General features: G+C 55.2%; 1 protein-coding gene across 1 annotated transcript; it reads right to left on the bottom strand.

Moving 5' to 3' along the window:
• Positions 1-1,080: 1,080 nt before the first annotated feature.
• On the bottom strand, positions 1,081-25,217 carry GPT (glutamic--pyruvic transaminase). The gene is made up of 11 exons (XM_034064754.1): positions 25,104-25,217; positions 21,840-21,929; positions 19,431-19,539; positions 17,166-17,296; positions 13,748-13,991; positions 12,132-12,211; positions 11,144-11,280; positions 8,516-8,690; positions 5,662-5,817; positions 1,991-2,103; positions 1,081-1,202 (listed from the first exon to the last, which is right to left on the bottom strand). Exons 1-11 carry the CDS (start codon positions 25,188-25,190, stop codon positions 1,112-1,114), a joined length of 1,413 nt encoding a protein of 470 aa, XP_033920645.1. The 5' UTR covers positions 25,191-25,217; the 3' UTR covers positions 1,081-1,111.

Below are 25,217 nucleotides of genomic sequence, written 5' to 3'. Positions count from 1 at the left end.
AATGACATGTTAATGATATATTAATGAGGCTTAGGGGGTGGGGTTGTTAATTAGGTGCTAATGAGGTGTTAATGAGGAAGGGAGGGTAATGGGGTAGTTGACACCGGGGTATGGAGGTGGTTAATGAGGGATGTTAATGAGGTTGTTAATGAGGCTGTTAATGAGGTTGTTAATGAGGCTGTTAATGAGGGTGTTAATGAGGCTTTTAATGAGGCTGTTAACGAGGGTGTTAATGAGGGTGTTAATTTGGGTGTTAATGAGGGTGTTAATGAGGTTGTTAATGAGGGTGTTAATGAGGGTGTTAATGAGGTTGTTAATGAAGGTATTAATGAGGCTGTTAATGAGGGGTGTTAAAGAGGGTGTTAATGAGGGGTTAATGATGATGTTAATGAGGCCGTTAATGATGGCTGTTAATGACAGTGTTAATGAGGCTGTTAATGAGGCTTTTAATGAGGTTGTTAATTAGGTGTTAATGAGGCTGTTAATGAGGCTGTTAATGAGGGTGTTAATGAGGCTGTTAATGACCACCCGCATCCCATGGCCCCACATCAGATCCTTTGGGATGCTCCATGGTCCATGTCCATTGGGATGCATGGAGCGGACATGGAGGGACCAAGGGTGAGGATGAGCCCTCATGGACACCCCATGGCTATGGGGCACTGGCTACCTGCTATAGGTCCATGGGCACCCCATGGCTATGGGGCACTGGGTACCTGCTATAGGTCCATGGGCACCCCATGGCTATGGGGCACTGGGTACCTGCTATAGGTCCATGGGCACCCCATAGCCATGGGGCACTGGGTACCAGCTGTGGGTACCATAAGGATGAGGATGCTCCAGGTCCCATTCAATGTGGGCCATTGCAGTGTCCATAGGGAGAAGCTAATGTGGGGCACCAACCCCACATCCCCTCCCACCAGCCCCATAACCCCCCCATATATGGGGCCCACCACCCCATAGAGACCCCTAAGGCATGGGTGCTGGTCAAAGCCCTTTATTATGGGGTCCAGGTGACACGGGGGTCACGTGTGTCATCGACCCCCCCCCCAGGGCCATGGGGCGCTATGGGGCGCTATGGGGCGCTATGGGGCGCTATGGGGCGCTGTTGGCATTAGGAGTACTCCTTGACGAAGTTGGTGTAGAAGTTGCCGAGCTTCTCAAGCAGGAGCTGGAGCTTCTCGGTGGGGGGCAGGATCGTCATCCTGGGGGGCAGGGGCTGCTTGGGCATGTGGGGCACCCCCCAAGTGCCAGCTCTGCCCCACAACCACCGCCACACACCCCACAACCCAGCAGCCCCCTTGGTCCTCATTCACCGCCCCATAGACCTTGTGTTCTCCTCAATGGGGGCTTGGTTGTCGGTCCAGCCCCATAGAAGGACCCCAAACCGTCACTCCAGCCCCATATCCCCATCTCCCATCATTCCCAGCCCCATAGCACCACTTCTGCCCCATTGTCACCTCCTTATCCCTCCTCCACCACCCCATAGCCCCTGTGTCCTCCTCAATGGCCACCATGATTGGGGCTTGGTTGTGGGTCCAGCCCCATAGAGGGATCCCATCCCCCCCCATTCCCAGCCCCACAGCCCCATTTCCCCTAATGGGGGCTTGGTTGTGGGTCCAGCCCCACAGAAGGACCCCAAACATTCACCCCAGCCCCATATCCCCATCCCCCCCCCATCCCCAGCCCCACAGGCCCACCTCTGCCCCATTGCCCCCAATGGTTCCCGGTTGTGGGTCCAGCCCCATAGAAGGATCCCAAACCTTCGCCCCATATCCCCTTCCCCCCCATCCCCAGCCCCACAGCCCCATTGCCCCCAATGGTTTCCAGTTGTGGGTCCAGCCCCATAGAGGGTTCCCATCCCCAGCCCCATAGAGGGATCCCATCCCCCCCCATCATCCCTGCCCCATTGCCCCCAATGGGGTTTGGTTGTGGGTCCAGCCCCATAGCAGGTCCGTCCCCCCCCGCCCCACGTCGCCCCCTGCCGGCGCACCGGAAGTGGAAGGTTCCCTCTCTCTGCCCGAAGCCGCTGCCAGGAACGAGGCAGATCCCAGTGCCCTCCAGCAGCCGCAGGCAGAAGAACAGGTCTGGGGGCTGCCCTGCGGCCTGCGGGGTCAGGGGGCAGGGGTCAGGGGGCAGGAGTCAGGGGGCAGGAGTCAGGGTCCCCTCCCCCACATCCATGGCCACATTCCCATATCCCATATCCGTCATTCCCAAGGTATCCATCATTCCCCCATTCTATGCCCATCATTCCCATCCCATAAGCCCTGTCCCCCATTCCTGTCTCTGCTTCCCATCATTCCCATCCCCAATTCCCCTCATTCCCACCCCACATCCCATGTCCATCACCCCCAGCCCCACAGTGTCCATGATTCCCACCTCTGCTTCCCATCATTCCCATTCCCATCTCCATTTCCCATCATTCACATCCCCACTTCTCATCATTCCCATCCCCACATTGTCCCTCATTCCCACCCCACTTCCCACGTCCATCATTCCCACATCACATATTCCTCATTCCCATCTCAATTTCCCATCATCCCCATCCCATTCCCCATCATTCCCATTCCCATTCCCCATCATTCCAATCCCATTTCCCATCATTCCCATCTCCATTCCCCATCATTCCCATCCCATTCCCCATCATCCCCATCCCATTCCCCATCATCCTCATCCCATTTCCCATCATTCCCATCCCCATCATTCCCATCTCCATTTCCCATCATTCCCATCTCCATTTCCCATCATTTCCATCTCCATTCCCCATCATCCCCATCTCCATTCCCCCTCATCCCCATCCCATTCCCCATCATTCCCATCTCCATTTCCCATCATTCCCATTCCCATCCCCATCCCCGTTCCCCATCATCCCCATCTCCATTTCCCATCATCCCCATCCCATTCCCCATCATCCCCATCCCATTTCCCATCATTCCCATTCCCATTCCCCATCATCCCCATTCCCCATCATTCCCATTCCCATCTCCATTCCCCGTCTTCCCCATCCCCATTCCCCATCATTCCCATCCCATTCCCCATTATTCCCATCCCCATCATTCCCATCCCCATTCCCCATCATTCCCATTCCCATCCCCATCCCCATTCCCCATCATTCCCATCCCATTCCCCATCATTCCCACTCCCATCCTGTCATTCCCATTCCCATCCCATCATTCCCATCTCATTCACCATCATTCCCATTCCCATCTCCATTTTCACATCATTCCAATCCCATTCCCCATTATTACATTCCCGTTACCCATCATTCCCATCCCCATCCCATCATTCCCATCTCCATTCCCCATCATTCCCATCCCCATCCCTGTTCCCCATCATTCCCATCCCCGTTCCACATCATTCCCATTCCCATCCCATCATTCCCACCCCATTTCCCATCATTCCCATCCCATTCCCCATCATTCCCATCTCCATTCCCCATCATCCCCATCCTCATTCCCCATCATCCCCATCCCATTCCCCATCATTCCCATCCCATTCCCCATCATCCCCATTCCCCATCATTCCCATCCCATTCCCCATCATTCCCATTCCCATTCCCACTCATTCCCATCCCATTCCCCATCTCCATTCCCCCTCATTCCCATTCCCCATCATCCCCATCCCCATTCCCCATCATCCTCATTCCATTCCCCATCATTCCCATCCCCATCATCCCCATCTCCATTCCCCATCATCCCCATCCCCATTCCCCATCATTCCCATCCCATTCCCATCATCCCCATCTCCATTCCCCATCATCCCCATCTCCATTCCCCATCATCCCCATCCCATTCCCCATCATCCCCATCCCCATTCCCCGTCATTCCCATCCCCATTCCCCATCATTCCCATCCCATTCCCCATTATCCCCATCCCATTCCCCATCATTCCCATCCCATTCCCCATCATCCCCATTCCCCATCATTCCCATCCCCATTCTGTCATCCCCAAACCCATCATTCCCATCCCCATTCCCCGTCATTCCCATCCCATTCCCCATCAGCCCCATCCCCATTCCACATCATTCCCATCCCATTTCACATCATCCCCATCCCATTCCCATCCTGTCATTCCCATCCTATTTTCCATCATCCCCATTTCCCATCATTCCCACCCCATTCCCCATCATCCCCATCTCTATATCCCATCATCCCCATCCCCATTCCCCATCATTCCCATCCCATTTCCCATCATTTCCATCCCCATTCCCCATCATTCCAATTCCCATCTCCATTCCCCATCATTCCCATCCCATTCCCCATCATTCCCACTCCCATCCTGTCATTCCCATTCCCATCCCATCATTCCCATCTCATTCACCATCATTCCCATTCCCATCTCCATTTTCACATCATTCCAATCCCATTCCCCATTATTACATTCCCATTCCCCATCATTCCCATCCCCATCCCATCATTCCCATCTCCATTCCTCATCATTCCCATTCCCATCCCCATCCCTGTTCCCCATCATTCCCATCCCCATTCCCCTTCATTCCTATTCCCACCCCCATCCCATCATTCCCATCCCCGTTCCCCATCATTCCCACTCCCATCCCATCATTCCCACCCCATTCCCCATCATTCCCATTCCCCATCATTCCCATCCCATCCTGTCATCCCCATCCCATTCCCCATCATCCCCATCCCATTCCCCATCATCCCCATCCCATTCCCCATCATTCCCATCCCCATTCCCCATCATCCCCATCCCATTCCCCATCATCCCCATCCCATTCCCCATCATTCCCATTCCCCATCATCCCCATCTCCATTCCCCATCATTCCCATCCCCATTCCCCATCATCCCCATCCCATTCCCATCATTCCCATCCCATTCCCCATCATCCCCATCCCCATTCCCCATCATTCCCACCCCATTCCCCCTCATTCCCATTCCCCATCATCCCCATCCCATTCCCCATCATTCCCATCCCATTCCCCATCATCCCCATCTCCATTCCCCATCATCCCCATCCCCATTCCCCATCATTCCCATCCCATTCCCCATCATCCCCATCCCATCATCCCCATATCCATTCCCCATCATCCCCATCCCCATTCCCCATCATTCCCATCCCCATTCCCCATCATTCCCATCCCATTCCCCATCATTCCCATTCCCCATCACCCCCATTCCCCATCATCCCCATCCCCATTCCCCATCATTCCCATCTCCATTCCCCATCATCCCCATCCCATTCCCCATCATCCCCATCCCATTCCCCATCATTCCCATCCCCATTCCCCATCATTCCCATCCCCATTCCCCATCATTCCCATCCCCATTCCCCATCATCCCCATCCCATTCCCCATCATTCCCATTCCCCATCATTCCCATCCCCATTCCCCATCATTCCCATTCCCATCCCCATCCCTGTTCTCCATCATTCCCATCCCCATTCCCCATCATCCCCACCCCATTCCCCATCATTCCCATCCCATTCCCCATCATTCCCACCCCATTCCCACCCCATTCCCCATCATCCCCATCTCCATTCCCCATCATTCCCATCCCATTCCCCATCATTCCCACCCCATTCCCACCCCATTCCCCATCATCCCCATCCCCATTCCCCATCATTCCCATCCCATTCCCACCCCATTCCCCATCATCCCCATCTCCATTCCCCATCATTCCCACCCCATTCCCATCATCCCCACCTGGGCAGCAGCACATGCTCGCGGGGGCAGCTGGATGCTGGGGAACGCATACATGGCTCCTTGCACCGGATTGCAGCGGATCCCGGGAATCTTGTTCAGGAGCTGCTCGGTCAGACGCGCCCGTTCCGCCAGCGCCCGCAGCACAGCAGCCTTCTCCTGCGGCAATGGGGGCAGCCCAGTGCATCCCAGTGCTTCCCAATGCATCCCAGTGCATCCCAATGCATCCCAGTGCTTCCCAGTGCTTCCCAGTGCATCCCAGTGCTTCCCAGTGCTTCCCAGTGCTTCCCAGTGCTTCCCAGTGCATCCCGGTGCATCCCGGTGCAGCCCAGTGCTTCCCAGTGCTTCCCAATGCATCCCGGTGCATCCCAGTGCATCCCGGTGCATTCCAGTGCTTCCCAATGCATCCCAATGCATCCCATTGCATCCCACTGCATCCCAGTTCATCCAATGCATCCCAGTGCATCCCGGTGCTTCCCAATGCATCCCAGTGAATTCCAGTGCTTCCCAATGCATCCCAATGCACCCCAATGCATCCCAGTGCATCCCAGTGCATCCCAGTGCATCCCAGTGCTTCCCAATGCATCCCAGTGCATCCCAATGCATCCCGGTGCTTCCCAGTGCATCCCAGTGCATCCCAGTGCATCCCAATGGATCCCAATGCATCCCAGTGCATCCCAGTGCTTCCCAGTGTATCCCAGTGCTTCCCAATGCATCCCGGTGCATCCCGGTGCTTCCCAGTGCTTCCCAATGCATCCCAGTGCATCCCAGTGCTTCCCAGTGCTTCCCAGTGCTTCCCAATGCATCCCAGTGCATCCCAGTGCATCCCAGTGCATCCCAATGCATCCCGGTGCATCCCAGTGCATCCCAGTGCTTCCCATTGTATCCCAGTGCATTCCAGTTCATCCCAATGCATCCCAGTGCATCCCAGTGCTTCCCAATGCATCCCAGTGCTTCCCAGTGCTTCCCAGTGCATCCCGGTGCATCCCAATGTATCCCGGTGCAGCCCAATGCATCCCGGTGCATCCCAATGCATCCCGGTGCAGCCCAGTGCTTCCCATTGTATCCCACTGCTTCCCAATACATCCCATTGCATCCCAATGCATCCCGGTGCGGCCTAGTGCTTCCCATTGCATCCCAGTGCTTCCCATTGCATCCCAGTGCATTCAGTGCATTCCAATGCATCCCAGTGCATCCCAGTGTACCCAGTGCATCCCCTGCATCCCATTGCCCCCCACTGCATCCCAGCACTGCCCATCCCACCATATCCCAGCACCATCACCCGCAGCACTGCACCTTTCTCCTGTGGGGTGGGGGTATCCCATAATATCCCAACCCATCCCATAATATCCCAACCCATCCCATAATATCCCATCCCATCCTATCCCCATCCCATTCCATCCCTATCCCCTCCCCACTCAATCCAATCCCCAGCCCAGCCCCACCCATATCCTCATCCCCATCCCCATTCCCATCCCCCCCCATCCATCCCTCTCCACCCCCACCTCATCCCCCGACCAATCCATCACACATGGAATGACCGTGACCCATCCCCATCCCCTTTATCCCACCCCATTTATCCCATCCCATTTTATCCGATCTTACCCTCTTTATCCCATTCATCCCCTTTATCCCTTGTATCTCCTTTATCCCCTTTATCCCACCCCATTTATCCCATCCCATTTATCTCATTTATCCCACTTATCCCATTTATCCCACCCCATTTATCCCACCCCATTTATCCCATCCCATTTATCCCATTTATCCCCTTTATCCCACCCATTTATCCCATCCATCCCATTTATCCCACTTATCCCATTTATCCCATTCCATTAACCCCATTTATCCCATCCCATTTATCCCCTTTATCCCACCCCATTCATCCCCTTTACCCCCATTATCCCACCCATCCCGTGTATCCCGTTGCGGCCTCACCTCCTGGTACTGCTGGTGCGAGGGCTCCCCAGGGCAGGGGAGCCATTTACCCCATTTACCCCACTTACCCCATTTATCCCATCCCATTCATCCCATTTATCCCATCCCCATTTATCCCATCTCACCCTATTTATCCCCTTTATCCCCATCCATTCCATCCCCTGTATCCCATTGCTCCCGTTGCTCCCATTGCTCCTGTTGCGGCCTCACCTCCTGGTACTGCTGGTGCAAGGGCTCCCGGGGGCAGAGGAGCCATTTATCCCATTTATCCCATTCATCCCATTTATCCCATCCCCATTTATCCCATCTCACCCTATTTATCCCATTAATCCCCTTTATCCCACCCCATTCATCCCCTTTACCCCCATTATCCCATTGCTCCCATTGCTGCGGCCTCACCTCCTGGTACTGCTGGTGCGAGGGCTCCCCGGGGCAGAGGAGCCATTTATCCCGTTTACCCCACTTACCCCATTTATCCCACCCCATTTATCCCATTTATCCCATCCCCATTTATCCCATCTCATCCTATCTATCCCCTTTATCCCCTTTATCCCATCCATCCCCTTTATGCCACCCCATTTATCCCATTTATCGCATTCCATTAATCCCATTTATCCCATCCTCTTTATCCCACCCCATTTATCCCATCTCATCCTATTTATCCCCTTTATCCCCTTTATCCCATCCATCCCCTTTATCCCACCCCAGTTATCCCATCTCACCCTATTTATCCCATCTCACCCTATTTATCCCATTCATCCCCTTTATCCCCTTTATCCCACCCCATTTATCCCATTTATCGCATTCCATTAATCCCATTTATCCCACCCCATTTAGCCCATCCCATTTATCCCATCTCACCCTATTCATCACCTTTACCCCCATTATCCCATGTATCCCATAGCTCCCATTGCAGCCTCACCTCCTGGTACTGCTGGTGCGAGGGCTCCCCGGGCTCGGGTGGGTTGAGCAGAGCTCCCATCAGGATCTGTCCGGGCACGGGAGGACAGAGCCTGACGGACACCAGCTTGGAGAGCTCCTGGAGCACCTCGGGATGCAGGTTCCTGACCTCCATGAACCCGCCCCGGAACCCACACCTGCGATGGGGGAATGGGGACACATGGGTATGACATCCCAGTACATCCCAGTGCTTCCCAGTGCATCCCGGTGCTTCCTAATGCATCCCAGTGCATCCCGGTGCTTCCCAGTGCTTCCCAGTGCTTCCCAGTGCTTCCCAGTGCATCCCAGTGCTTCCCAATGCTTTCCAATGCATCCCAATGCATCCCGGTGCTTCCCAGTGCATCCCAGTGCATCCCAGTGCATCCCAGTGCTTCCCAGTGCTTTCCAATGCATCCCAGTGCATCCCGGTGCATCCCAGTGCATCCCGGTGCATCCTGGTGTGTCCTAGTGCATCCCAGTGCATCCCAGTACATCCCAGTGCATCCCAGTGCATCCCAGTGCATCCCGGTGCATCCTAATGCATCCCAGTGCATCCCGGTGCTTCCCGATGCATCCCAATGCATCCCAGTGTGTCCCAGTGCATCCCAGTGCGTCCCAGTGCATCCCAATGCATCCCAGTGCTTCCCAATGCATCCCGGTGCATCCCAGTGCTTCCCAGTGCATCCCAGTGCTTCCCGATGCATCCCAATGCATCCCAGTGCATCCCAGTGCTTCCCAGTATATCCCAATGCATCCTAGTGCATCCCAGTGCATCCCGGTGCATCCCAGTGCATCCCGGTGAATCCTGGTGCTTCCCAATGCATCCCAGTGCATCCCAATGCATCCCAGTGCATCCCAGTGTATCCCAATGCATTCCAATGCATCCTAGTGCATCCCAGAATTTCCCGATGCATCCCAATGCATCCTGGTGCTTCCCAGTGCATCCCAATGCATCCCAGTGCTTCCCGATGCATCTCAGTTCATCCCAGTGCATCCCAGTGCATCCCGGTTCATCCCAATGCATCCCGGGGGGGGGCACAGTGACCCATGGAATGGGGGGAATGGGACACGGTGACCCATGGAATGGGGGGGGGACATATAGAGGGACCTATAGAGGGATCTTTAGTTGGAACCATGGATGGGACCTATAGAGGGATCCATGGATGGGACCCATGGATGAGAAACATGGATGGGACCTGTGCATAGGAACCTACAGAGAGGGACCCATGGGTGGGGAACTGTGGATGGGAACCATGGATGGGACCCATGGGTGGGACCCATGGATGGGAACCATGGATGGGAACCTATAGAGAGACCCATGGATAGGACCCATGGATGGGAATCCACAGAGAGGGATTCATGGATGGGAACCTACAGAGAGGGATCCATGGATAGGACCCATGGATGGGAACCTGTGGATGGGAACCTACATCCCCATCCCCACCCCATAACATCCATGGACCCACAGCATCCCCATCCCCACCCCATAACATCCATGGACCCACAGCATCCCCATCCCCAACCCATGACATCCATGGACCCACAGCATCCCCATCCCCATGACTGGACCCAAGACATCCTCATCCCCATCCCCACCCCATAACCTCCATGGACCCACAGCATCCCCATCCCCAACCCATAACCTCCATGGACCCACAGCATCCCCCTCCCCACCCTTGGACCCATTACATCCTCATCCCCACCCTTGCACCAATGTACCCACAGCATCCCCATTCCCACCCCATAACATCCATGGGGCCATGACATCCCCATCCCCACCCCATAACATCCATGGACCCCCAGCATCCCCATCCCCATTCATGGACCCACAGCATCCCCATCCCCACAACTGGACCCAAGACATCCTCATCCCCATCCCCAACCCATAACATCCATGGACCCACAGCATCCCCATCCCCACCCCCTAACATCCATGGACCCACAGCATCCCCATCCCCACCCTTGGACCCATTACATCCTCATCCCCACGCTTGTACCAATGGACCCACAGCATCCCCATCCCCACCCCATGATATCCATGGGGCCATGACATCCCCATCCCCACCCCATAACATCCATGGACCCACAGCATCCCCATCCCCACCCCATAACCTCCATGGACCCACAGCATCCCCATCCCCACGACTGGACCCAAGACATCCTCATCCCCATCCCCAACCCATAACATCCATGGACCCACAGCATTCCCATCCCTGATCCATAACCTCCATGAACCCACAGTATTCCCATCCCCACCCTTGGACCCATGCCATCCTCATCCCCACCCTTGCACCAATGTACCCACAGCATCCCCATCCCCACCCCATGATATCCATGGGGCCATGACATCCTAATCCCCACCCCATAACATCCATGGACCCACAGCATCCCCATCCCTGATCCATAACCTCCATGGACCCACAGCATCCCCATTCCCAACCCATGACATCCATGGACCCACAGCATCCCCATCCCCACCCCATGATATCCATGGGGCCATGACAACCCCATCCCCACCCCATAACATCCATGGACCCATAACACCCACTGACTGCCAGCCCCACATCCCCAGCCCCACATCCCCATATCCATGGGGCAGAGCCGCACTCACTCCCCCATGAATCCCTTGGACAGGGAGTGGAATGACGCCAGCTCCACAGTATCAGAGTAGGGTGGCCCCATCTGCGCCAGAACCTTCCGGAACGCATGGAACTCACAGCCCTCGCCATAGATGTTGTCCTGGTAGACCTGGGGGGGACCGTGGGGCTCAGACCCACACGTGTGGGGTGGGGGCTGCCGTGGGGCTGTGCCCACAGAGATGGATCCTACCCCATGGATCCCAGCCCAACCTATGGATTCCATCCTATGGATCCCACCCCATGGATCCCAGCCCAACACGTGGCTCCCATCCCATGCCTCCCATCACATCCCATGGATCCTATCCCAACCTATGGATCCTATCCTATGGATTCCATCCCACTGCTCCCATCCCACAGGTCCCATCCCCATGTCTCTCATCCCAACCTATGAATCCCATCCTGTGGCTCCCATCGCTATGTCTCCTATCCCATCCCATGGCTCTCATCCCATCCCATGTCTCCCATTGCCATGTCTCCCATTGCCACGTCTCCTATCCCATCCCATGGCTCCCATCCCGTGTCTCCCATCCCCATGGATCTCATTCCATGTCTCCCATCCCATCCCATGGATCCCATCCCACGTCTCCCATCCCATCCCATGGATCCCATCCCCATGTCTCCCATCCCATGTCTCCTATCCCATCCCACTGCTCCCATCCCATGTCTCCCATCCCATGTCTCCCATCCCATCCCATGTCTCCCATCCCCTGTCCCCCATCCCACGTCTCCCATCCCATCCCCATGTCTCCCATCCCACGTCTCCCATCCCCATGTCTCCCATCCCCATGTCTCCCATCCCATGTCTCCCATCCCCATGTCTCCCATCCCCATGGCTCCCATCCCCACGGATCTCATTCCATGTCTCCCATCCCATCCCATGTCTCCCATCCTACTGCTCCCATCCCATGTCTCCCATCCCATCCCATGGATCCCATTCCCATCTCCCATGTCCGGTCTCACCTCATCGGCCATCAGGAAGAGTCTCTCCTCATATGCAAACTTGATGACTTCCTCGATGCATTCACGGCTCTGGACCTGCCCTGGGGGCACAGGGGGAGGGGTTGGGGGGCCCAGACCCACAGCTGGGAGCGGGGGGGGGGGGGGGGGGGGGGCCCAAGCCAGCCCCATGGTCCCAGCCCTGGGGCTCCATCCCCTGGCTCCCAGCCCAATGCAGGGCTCCCATCCCATCCTATGGCTCCCAGCCCATGTCTCCCATCCCGGTCTATGGCTCCCATCCCCTCTTATAGCTCCCATCCCAGCCTATGGCTACCATCCCATCCTATGGCTCCCATTGCCCGGGCTCCCATCCCATCCCATGGCTCCCATCCCAGCCTATGGCTCCCATCCAGGTCTATGGCTTCCATCCCCGTCTATGGCTCCCATCGCCAGGGGTCCCATCCCAAACTATGGATCCTATCCCATTCTATGGCTCCCATCCCATCCTGTGGCTCCCATTCCATCACCAGGGATCCCACCCCAACTACGAATCCCATCCCATCCTATGACTCCCGTCCCCAGGGGTCCCATCCCAAACTATGGATCCCAGCCCAACGCATGACTCCCATCCCAGCTTATGGATCCCATCACCAGGGTTCCCATCCCAAACTATGGATCCCAGCCCAATGCATGGCTCCCATCCCATCCTATGGCTCCCATCCCAGTCTACGGCTCCCATCCCGGACTATGGTTCCCATTCCATCACCAGGGATCCCACCCCAACTACGAATCCCATCCCATCCTAAGACTCCCCTCCCCAGGGATCCCATCCCAAACTATGGATCCCAGCCCAACGCATGGCTCCCATTCCATCCTATGGCTCCCAACCCAAGGGGTCCCATCCCAAACTACGGATCCCAGACCAAGGCATGTCTCCCATCCCATCCTACGGCTCCCATCGCCAGGGGTCCCACCCCAAACTATGGATCCCAGCCCATCCCATGGCTCCCATCCCCATGTCTCTCATCCCATGATTCTTATCACAACCTATGGTTCTCATCCCATGTCTCCTATCCTATCCCATGTCTCCCATCCCCATGTCTCCTATCCCATCCCATGGCTCCCATCCCATGGCTCTCATCCCCATGTCTCTCATCCCATGTCTCTCATCCCAACCTATGGATCCCATCCCATGTCTCCCATCCTATCCCATGTTTCCCATCCCATCCCCATCTCTCCCATCCCCACGTCTCCCATCTCCATCTCTCCATGTTTCCCATCCCATCTCCATCCCATCCCCATGTCTCCCATCCCATCTCCATGTTTCCCATCCTATGGCTCCCATCCCATGTCTCCCATCCCATGTCTCCCATCCCATATCTCCCATCCCCATCTCCCCATGTCTCCCATCCCATCTCCACATCTCCCATCCCATGTCTCGCATCCCATCTCCATGTCTCCCATCCCCACGTCTCCCATCCCATCTCCATCCCATCCTATGTCTCCCATCCCATCTCCATCTCTCCCATCCCAACCCCATGTCTCCCATGCCATCCCTATCTCCATCACATCCCAGTCTCCCATCCCCATCTCTCCATGTTTCCCATCCCGTATCCCTGTATCCCCGTGTCCATGGTTACCGGTGGGGTTCCCGGGGTTGATGACGCAGAGCACCCGCGGGCAGCAGTGTCCCCGTCCCTCCTTCAGTGCCCTCCTCAGCTCGGGCAGGTCCAGGGCCCAGGCTCGATCCTCGGCCAGGCTGTAGCTGAGCCGCTCGGCCTCCAGTTCCGCCAGTGCCGCCGAGTACAGGGGGTACTGGGGCAGCGGCACCAGCACCCCCGTGCGAGACCGGCCCGAGCCCCACACCAGCAGCTTCAGCATCGTCTGAGGGGCAACGGGAACGGGAACGGCAATGGGGATAATGGGAATAACGGGAATAACGGTGAACAACGGGAATGGGAATGGGAACAATGGGAACAATGGGAATAATGGTGAACAATGGGAATGGGAATGGGAATGATGGGAATGGGAATGGGAACAATGGGAACAATGGGAATAATGGTGAACAATGGGAACGGCAATGGGAATAATGGGAATAATGGTGAACAATGGGAATGGGAATCAGAATAACGGTGAACAATGGGAAAAATGGGAACAATGGGAATGGGAATGGGAGTAACGGGAATAATGGTGAACAATGGGAATGGGAACAATGGGAATAACGGGAATAACGGGAATAATGGTGAAAAATGGGAATGGGAATGGGAACAACAATGGGAATAACAGGAATAATGGTGAACAATGGGAATGGGAATAATGGGAATAATGGTGAACAATGGGAATGGGAATGGGAATAACGGTGAACAATGGGAATAAAGGTGAACAATGGGAATGGGAATGGGAGTAACGGGAATAACGGGAATAATGGTGAACAATGGGAATGGGAATGGGAATAATGGGAATAATGGTGAACAATGGGAATGGGAATGGGAACGATGGGAATGGGAATGGGAATAACGGGAATAATGGTGAACAATGGGAATGGGAATGGGAACAATGGGAATAACGAGAATAATGGGAATAATGGTGAACAATGGGAATGGGAATGGGAACAGCAATGGGAATAACGGGAATAATGGTGAACAATGGGAATGGGAATGGGAACAATGGGAACAGCAATGGGAATAACGGGAATAATGGTGAACAATGGGAATGGGAATGGGAACAATGGGAATAACAGGAATAATGGTGAACAATGGGAACGGCAATGGGAATAACGGTGAACAAACAATGGGAACAGTGGGAATGGGAATGGGAATGGGAATGGGAACAATGGGAACAGCGGGAATGGGAATGGGAATAACGGGAATGGGAATAATGGTGAACAATGGGAATGGCAACGGGAACAACGGGAACAGCAATGGAGATAACGAGAATAATGGTGAACTATGGGAACAGTGGGAATAATGGTGAACAATGGGAATGGGAATAATGGTGAACAATGGGAACGGGAATAACAGGAATAACGGGGATAACGGGAATAATGGTGAACAATGGGAATGGGAACGGGAACAACGGGAATAACAGAGATAATGGTGAACAAAGGGAACAGCAACGGGAATGGCAATGGGAATAATGGGAATAATGGTGAACAATGGGAACAGGAACGGGAACGGCAAAAGGAATAACAGGAATAATGGTGAACAATGGTAACAATGGGAACAGTGGGAATAATGGTGAACAATGGGAATAATGGTGAATAATGGGACGGGAATGGGGTGGGGATGGAGGGAATGGGGACGGGAATGCCGAGGGCACAGGAATGCTGAGGGCATGGGAATGCCAAGGGCATGGGAATAGGGTGGGGATGGAGGGAATGGGGACGGGAATGCCAGAGGCACTGGAATGCCAAGGGCACGGGAATGGGTTGGGAATGGAGGGAAGGGGCACGGGAATGCCGAGGGCATGGGAATGGGCTGGGGATGGAGGGAATGGGGACGGGAATGCTGAGGGCATGGGAATGGGGTGGGGATGGAGGGAATGGGCACGGGAATGGGCACAGGAATGCCGAGGGCACAGGAATGGGATGGGGTGGAAGGGATGGGAATGGGCATGGGACTGCCAGGGCCATGGGAATGCTGAGGGCATGGGAATGCTGAGGGCACGGGAATGCCAGGGGCATGGGAATGGAATGGGGATGGAAGGGATGGGAATGGGCATGGGAATGCCGAGGGCATGGGAATGGGATGGGGATGGAGGGAAGGGGAACGGGAATGTTGAGGGCATGGGAATGCCAGGGGCACGGGAATGGGATGGGGGTGGAAGGGATGGGAATGGGTATGGGAATGCCGAGGACATGGGAATGGGCACAGGAATGCTGAGGGCACTGTGCCAGGGCTGCTGGCACTGGGGGTGTTGGGCCCAGGGCCGAGCTCTGGGCATGGGGCCCATGGGGCCGGGGCTGCCGCTGGCACTGGGGCATCCCCATGGGAACACCATGGACACCACCAGGGCCCCCCCATCCCATTGGCATCCGGCACAAAGGGGCCTTTGTGGGGCCGGTGGGGGAGTGGGGGGGGTAATGGGGGGGTTATGTGGGGGTTATGGGGAGGTTGTGAGGGTTATGGGGGGCTGTAATGGGGGGCTATGGGGGTTATGGTGGGGTTTTGGGGAGGCTATGGGGGGTTATGGGGGGGCTATGGGGGGGTTGTGAGGGTTATGGGGGGGTAATGGGGGCTGTTATGTGAGGGTTATGGGGGGCTATGGGGGTTATGGGGTGTTATGAGGGGGTTGTGGGGAGGGTTATGAGGGGTTATGGGGGTTGTGGAGGGTTATGGGGGGTTGTGGAGGGGTTTGGGGGGCTTATGGGGGTTGTGGGGGTGTTATGGGGGGTTATGGGGGGGTTATGGGGGGTTGTTGGGGGGTTATAGGGTTATGGGGGTTATGGGGGTTATGGGGTGGTAACGAGGGGTTATGGGGGGGTTGGGGGGGTTATGGGGAGGATTATGTGGGAGTAATGGGGGTTATGGGGGATTATTGGGGGGTTATGGTGGGGCTATGGGGGTTTATGGGGGGTTATGGGGGGTTATGGGTGTTATGGGGGGTTATGGGTGGTTATCGGGGGTTGTGGGGAGGTTATGGGGGGGTTATGGGGGGCTTATGGGGGGTTATGGGGGTTGGGGGGGTTATGGTGGGTTATGGGGGGTTTATGGGGGTTATGGGGGGGTTATGGGTGGTCTGTGGTTTTGTTATGGGGGGGTTATGGGGGGTCTATGGGGCCTATGGGTGTCTATGGTGTCTGTGAGGGTCTATGGGTCTCTATGGGGTCTATGTGTGTTTATGGGGTCTATGGGTCTTTATGGGGTCTATGGGTGTCTCTGGGTGTCTATGAGTTGTCTATGCGTGGCTATGGGTCTCTATGTGTCTCTGTGGGTGGTTATGGGGTCTCTATGGGTGTCTATATCTCTCTATGGGTCTCTATGTGTCTCTATGTGTCTCTATGGGTCTCTATGGGGTGTCTATGGGGTGTCTATGGGGTGTCTATGGGGTTGCCGGTACCACGATGGCCTCGCTGGCGCCCGAGGACAGGAAGATGTGGTTGGGGTCAGCAGGGATCCCATCGCGGCGCTGCAGGAACTGAGCCACATCCGCACGCACCACGTCCAGGCCAGGGCTGGCACTGTAGGAGCCTGGGGGGGACCCAAGGGTGATGCTCGAGGACCCAATGGGGACCCCAAGGTCCTAAAGGGGACACCAAGGGAACATCAAGGTCCTAAAGGGGACCCCAAGGTCCTAAAGAGGACACCAAGGGGACATCAGGGTGCTAAAGGGGACACCAAAGGGGACACCAAGTTCCTAAAGGGGACACCAAGGGGAAACCAGGGCCCCAAAAGTGATGCTCATGGTCCCAAAGGTGATGTTAAGGGGACCCCAAGGTCCTAAACAGGACACCAAAGGGGACCCCAAGGTCCTAAAGGGGACACCAAGGGGACATCAAGGTGCTAAAAGGGACCCTAAGGGGACACCAAGGTCCTAAAGGGGACACCAAAGGGACACCAAGGTCCTAAAGGGGACCCCAAGGGGACCCCAAGGTGCTAAAGGGGACACCAAAGGGGACACCAAGGTCCTAAAGGGGACACCAAGGGGACACCAAGGTCCTAAAGGGGACACCAAGGGGACACCAAGGTCCTAAAGGGGACACCAATGGGGACCCTGAGGTCCTAAAGGGGACCCCAAGGGGACCCCAAGGTGCTAAAGGGGACACCAAGGGGACCCCAAGGTCCTAAAGAGGACACCAAGGGGACGTCAAGGTGCTAAAAGGGACCCCAAGGGGACCCCAAGGTCTCAAAGGTGACACCAAAGGGGACACCAAGGTGGTAAAGGGGACAGCAGCAGCCCAAAAGTGATGCTTGAGCACACAAAGGTGACACCAAGGGGACACCAAGGTCCCAAAGGTGATGTTAAGGGGACATCGAGGTCCTAAAGGAGATACCAGGGTCCCAAAGGTGACACCAAAGGCGGCACCAAGGGGACACCAAGGCCCCAAAAGTGATGCTCATGGTCCCAAAGGTGATGTTAAGGACACACCAAGATCTTAAAGGGGACCCCAAGGTCTCAAAGGTGACACCAAAGGGGACCCCAAGGTCCTAAAGGGGACAGCAGCACCCCAAAAGTGATACTCAAGAACCCAAAGGTGATGTTAAGGGGACATCAAGGTCCTAAAGGGGACATCAAAGCAGACACCAAGGGGAAACCAGGGCCCCAAAAGTGATGCTCAAGGTCCCAAAGGTGCCACCAAGGTCCTAAAGGTGACACCAAGGGGGACACCGAGGTCGTAAAGGGGACAGCAGCACCCCAAAAGTGATGCTCGAGGTCCCAAAGGTGACACCAATGGGACACCAACGTCCTAAAGGGATGCCAAGGTCTCAAAGGTGACACCAAGGTCCTAAATGTGACACCAAAGGGGACCCCAAGGTCCTAAAGGGGACCCCAAGGTGGTAAAGGGGGCAGCAGCACCACAAAGGTGATGCTCATGGTCCCAAAGGTGATGCTAAGGAGAAGCCAAGACCTTAAAGGGGACCCCAAGGTCCTATAGGGGACACCAATGGGACACCAATGTCCTAAAGGGGACCCCAAGGTCCCAAACTGGGACCCTGGCACCCCAAAGGTGACACCAGAGCTGCCAGTGGGGTCCTGAAGGGGACAGCAATGGCCTATGGGGGAACCCCAGTACCCCATGGGTGATGTCACTGCCCCATGGGTGATGTCACTGCCCCATAGGTGACATCAGTGCCCCATGGGTGGTACCAATGCCCCATAGGTGACACCAGTGCTCCATAGTGATGTCACTGCCCTATAGGTGACGTCACTGCCCCACGGATAACATCAGAGCCCCATAGATGATGTCAGAGCCCCACGGGTGATGTCACAGCCCCATGGGTGATGTCACAGCCCCATGGGTGATGTCACAGCCCCACAGGTGACATCAGAGCCCCATAGATGACGTCAGAGCCCCATATATGACGTCAGAGCCCCACGGATGACATCACAGACCCACGGGTGATGTCACCACCCCCATATCTGATGATGTCACCGCCCCCATTGATGATGACGCCAGAGCCCCCGGGTGATGACGTCAGAGCCCCACTGATGACGTCACTGCCCCATCGATGATGACGTCACTAGCCCTGGGTGATGACATCACCACCCCATTGATGATGGTGTCAGAGCCCCACGGGTGACGTCACTGCCCCCCCATGGGTGATGACGTCAGCACCCCCGATGATGACGTCACGGGCGCGGGATGATGACGTCATCGCTCACCGACGCTCTGCCCCGCGCAGGCCGCCAGCAGGCGCCGGGCTCGAGCTTTGGCGTCCTCGGGGAAGGAGGGGTCAGAGAGCAGGGGGGGGAACAGGCACAGAGCTGACACCTGCGGAGACAGGGAATGACACTGGGATAACTGGGAATGACAGTGGGATAACTGGGAATGCGATGGGATACTGGGAATAACTGTGGGATACTGGGAATAACGGTGGGATACTGGGAATAACGGTGGGATAACTGGGAATAACGGTGGGATACTGGGAATAACGATGGGATACTGGGAATAACGGTGGGATAACTGGGAATAACGATGGGATACTGGAAATAACGGTGGGATAACTGGGAATAACGGTGGGATACTGGGAATAACGATGGGATACTGGGAGTAACGATGGGATACTGGGAATAACGGTGGGATACTGGGAATGACGGTGGGATAACTGGGAATAACGGTGGGATACTGGGAATAACGGTGGGATACAGGGAATAACGATGGGATACAGGGAATAACGATGGGATAACTGGGAATAACGATGGGATACTGGGAATAACGGTGGGATAACTGGGAATAATGATGGGATACTGGGAATAACGATGGGATACTGGGAATAACGGGGATGGGATACAGGGAATAACAGTGGGATAACTGGGAATAACGATGGGATACTGGGAATAACGGTGGGATACTGGGAATAACGATGGGATACTGGGAATAACGATGGGATACAGGGAATAACGGTGGGATACTGGGAATAACGGTGGGATAGCTGGGAATAACGGTGGGATACTGGGAATAACAATGGGATACAGGGAATAACGGTGGGATAACTGGGAATAACGGTGGGATAACTGGGAATAACGGTGGGATACTGGGAATAACGGTGGGATAACTGGGAATAATGGTGGGATACTGGGAATAACGGTGGGATAACTGGGAATAACGATGGGATACTGGGAATAATGGTGGGATAACTGGGAATAACGATGGGATACTGGGAATAACAACGGGATACTGGGAATAACTATGGGATACTGGGAATAATGGTGGGATACTGGGAATAACGATGGGATCCTGGGAATAATGGTGGGATAACTGGGAATAACAGTGGGATACTGGGAATAACGATGGGATACTGGGAATAACGGTGGGATACTGGGAATAACGATGGGATAACTGGGAATAACGGTGGGATACAGGGAATAACGGTGGGATAACTGGGAATAACGATGGGATACTGGGAATAACGGTGGGATACAGGGAATAATGGTGGGATACTGGGAATAACGGTGGGATAACTGGGAATAACGGTGGGATACTGGGAATAACGATGGGATACTGGGAATAACGGTGGGATACAGGGAATAACGGTGGGATAACTGGGAATAACGATGGGATACTGGGAATAACGGTGGGATAACTGGGAATAATGATGGGATACTGGGAATAACGATGGGATACTGGGAATAACGGGGATGGGATACAGGGAATAACAGTGGGATAACTGGGAATAACGATGGGATACTGGGAATAACGGTGGGATACTGGGAATAACGATGGGATACTGGGAATAACGATGGGATACAGGGAATAACGGTGGGATACTGGGAATAACGGTGGGATAGCTGGGAATAACGGTGGGATACTGGGAATAACAATGGGATACAGGGAATAACGGTGGGATAACTGGGAATAACGATGGGATACTGGGAATAACGATGGGATACTGGGAATAATGGTGGGATACTGGGAATAACGATGGGATAACTGGGAATAACGGTGGGATACTGGGAATAACGGTGGGATACAGGGAATAACGATGGGATACTGGGAATAACGGTGGGATAACTGGGAATAACGATGGGATACAGGGAATGGGATACAGGGAATGCAATGGGATACCAGTGGGATACAGGGAATAACAGCGATGGGAGGCAGGGATAACAGGGATGGGAGACAAGGACGGGAACAACTGGGATACAGGGAATAAGAGGGATGGGAGACAGGGAATGGGATGGGATACAGGGAACAGCAATGGGATACAGGGAATGCAATGGGATACAGGGAACAGCAATGGGCTACAGGGAATCCAATGGGACACAGGGAACCCAATGGAATACAGGGAACTCAATCGGATACAGGGAACCCAATGGGGTACAGGGAAACCAGTGGGATACAAGGAATCCAATGGGATACAGGGAACCCCGGTGGGATATGGGACCACCCCACTGGGATCTGGGGCACCCAATGGGATCTGGGGCACACAATGGGATATGGGGCACCCCACTGGGATATGGGGCACACAATGGGATAGGGGGCACCCCAACGGGATATGGGGCACCCAATGGGGTATGGGGCACCCAATGGGATATGGGGCACCCACTGGGATCTGGGGCAGGCCCCGGTACCTGGCGCAGGAAGGTGATTGGTTTCTGCCCCATAGCGTGAGCATCCCCAATGTTGGCCTTGATCACTTCCTTGAAGGGCTTGGGAACACCCTGGGGACAGGGATGGGGATATGGGATGTGGGATGTGGGATATGGGATGTGTGGGATATGGGATATGAAATGTGGAATGTGGGATGTGTGGGATGTGGGAATATGGGATGTAGGATATGTGGGATGTGGGAATATGGGATATGGGATGTGGGATTTGGGATGTGGGATATGGGAATATGGGATATGGGATGTGGGATGTGGGAATATGGAATGTGGGATATGGGATGTGGGATGTGGGAATATGGGATATGGGATGTGGGATATGGGATGTGGGATATGGGATGTGTGGGATATGGGATATGGAATGTGGGATGTGAGGATATGGGATGTGGGATATCGGATATGGGATGTAGGATGTGGGATGTGGGGATAAGGGATGTGTGGGAATATGGGATGTGGGATATGGAATGTGGGGTATGGGATGTGTGGGATGTGGGATATGGGATGCGGGATGTGGGATATGGGATGTGTGGGATATGGGATATGGGGATATGGGATGTGGGATGTAGGAATATGGAATGTGGGATATGGGATATGGGATGTGGGATGTTGGAATATGGAATGTGGGATATGGGGATATGGGATGTGAGATGTGGGAATATGGGATATGGGATATGAGATGTAGGAATATGGAATGTGGGATACGGGATATGGGATGTGGGAATGTGGGATGTGGGATGTAGGAATATGGAATGTGGGATATGGGATATGGGATGTGGGAATATGGGATGTGGGATTTCGGATGTGGGATACAGGATATAGGGTATGGGGAGGTGGGGTACGGGAACATGGGGACATGAATGGGAAAATGGGAACATTGGGATGGGGTTGGATATGGGAACATGGGGACATTGGCACCGGGATGGGGGTGAGGACAGGGACAGGGATGAGGACAGGATCCAGGGATGGAGACAGGGACAGGGATGGGAACAGGGATGGGGATAGGGAATAACAGGACAGGAACAGGGATGGGAACAGGAAGAGGAGAAGGGACAAGGCTGAGGACAGGGATAGGGTCAGGGACAGGGATCCGGGGGTGGCATCTTCCCAATGTCCTCTGTCCTGGTGGAGATACAGGGACACAGGGATATGGGATATGTGGGATGTGGGATATGTGGCATATGGGATATATGGGTTATGTGGGATATGGGATATATGGGATGTGGGATGTGGGATATGGGAGATATGGGATATATGGGATGTGGGATATGTGGGATGTGGGATATGGGATATATGGGATGTGGGATATGTGGGATGTGGGATATGGGATATATGGGATGTGGGATATATGGGATGTGGGATATGTGGGATGTGGGATATGGGATATATGGGTTGTGGGATACGTGGGATGTGGGATATGGGATATGTGGGATGTGGGATATGGGATACGTGGGGATATGGGAAATGTGGGGATATGGCATGGGTGGCATATGGACGTGGAGATACACAATATGTGGGATATGGGATATGTGGGACATGGGACATGTGGGACATGGGATGTGTGGGATATGTGATATGAGATACGGGGTATGTGGGACATGGGACATGTGGGATATGGGACAGGTGGGACATGGGATATATGGTATATAGAATATGGGACAGGTGGGATATGGGATATGTGGGGCATGGGACATGTTGGTTATGGAATATGTGGGATATGGGACAGGTGGGACATGGGATAGGTGGGACAAGGGACATGTGGGATATGGGATATAGGATATGGGACAGGTGGGATATGTGACATGGGACATGTTGGTTATGGGACAGGTGGGACATTCGGGATATAGGATATGGGATATGTGGGACATGGGATGTGTGGGATATGTCAGGTATGGAATATATGGGATATGTGGGGTATGGGACATGTTGGTTATGGAATATGTGGGATATGGGACATGTGGGACATGAGACATGTGGGATATGGAATGTGTGGATATGTCAGATATGGGATATATGGGACATGTGGGATACGGGACATGGGACACTTGGGACCTTGGGGACTTTGGACCCGGCTCCCTGGGTCCGTCCCCACCCCCGTTCCGCTCCCGTTCCCATCGCTCTGCCCTTTGCCCATGGGACCGGGATCGGCCCCGGACTCTGCCCCGAAACCACCCGAGGTAACCGGTAACACCCAGAGTAACACCCGGAGCTACCGGTAACACCCAGAGCAACACCCGGAGCTACCGGTAACACCCAGAGTAACACCCGGAGCTACCGGTAACACCCGGAGTAACACCCGGAGGTACCGGTAACACCCGGAGGTACCGGTAACACCCAGAGCAACACCCGGAGCTACCGGTAACACCCGGAGCAACACCCGGAGCTACCGGTAACACCCAGAGTAACACCCGGAGCTACCGGTAACACCCGGAGGTACCGGTAACACCCGGAGTAACACCCGGAGCTACCGGTAACACCCGGAGCCACCGGTAACACCCGGAGTAATACCCGGAGCTACCGGTAACACACGGGGGTAACCGGTAACAGCCGGAGCTACCGGTAACACCCGGAGCCATCCCCGGTCCCCTCCGGTCCCTTCCAGCCCCCCCCCCCCCCCCGCAATGGGAGCTGGGACACCGGGAGAACGGTCCCGATCCTGAGCCTCGGGGGCGCTCCCGGTTCGACATTCCCGGTGGGATATTCCCGGTGGGATATTCCCGGTTTTAGCGGGTGCCCCGTGCGGAGCTGCCCGAGGGTCATTCCCGGTCTCATTCCCTGTGTTCCCGGTCCCGTTCCCGGTGTTCCAGGTCCCATTCCCAGTCTCATTCCTGGTGTTCCCGGGGTCATTCCAGGTCCCATTCCAGGTCCCATTCTCGGTCTCATTCCCGGGGTCATTCCCGGTCCCATTCCCTGTCTCATTCCCGGTGTTCCCGGTCCCATTCCCGGTCTCATTCCCGGTCTCATTCCGGGTCTCATTCCCGGTGTTCCCGGGGTCATTCCAGGTCCCATTCCCGGTCTCATTCCCAGTGTTCCCGGTCCCATTCCTGGTCTCATTCCCGGTCCCATTCCCGCTGTTCCCGGGGTCATTCCCGGTCTCATTCCCTTCCCATTCCCTTCCCATTCCCTTCCCATTCCCGACCCCATTCCCGTCCCATTCCCGTCCCCATTCCCAGCCCCATTCCCTTCCCATTCCCGACCCCATTCCCGTCCCATTCCCGACCCCATTCCCGGTACCTGCCGCAGCTCCTGCTCCAGCTCCAGCGCACGGGTGACAATGGGGCCGCGCACCGCGTACTGCACCCTCCGGATGGCCGCGTTCATGGAGCTGGGGCTCAGCACCGGCTCCCG

The sequence above is a fragment of the Melopsittacus undulatus genome, chromosome 1 (genome assembly GCF_012275295.1).
Source record: "Melopsittacus undulatus isolate bMelUnd1 chromosome 1, bMelUnd1.mat.Z, whole genome shotgun sequence".
Taxonomy (NCBI): Eukaryota; Metazoa; Chordata; class Aves; order Psittaciformes; family Psittaculidae; genus Melopsittacus; species Melopsittacus undulatus.
Note: the sequence above shows the minus strand (reverse complement) of the source record. Positions and strands in the feature narration are given on the sequence as shown.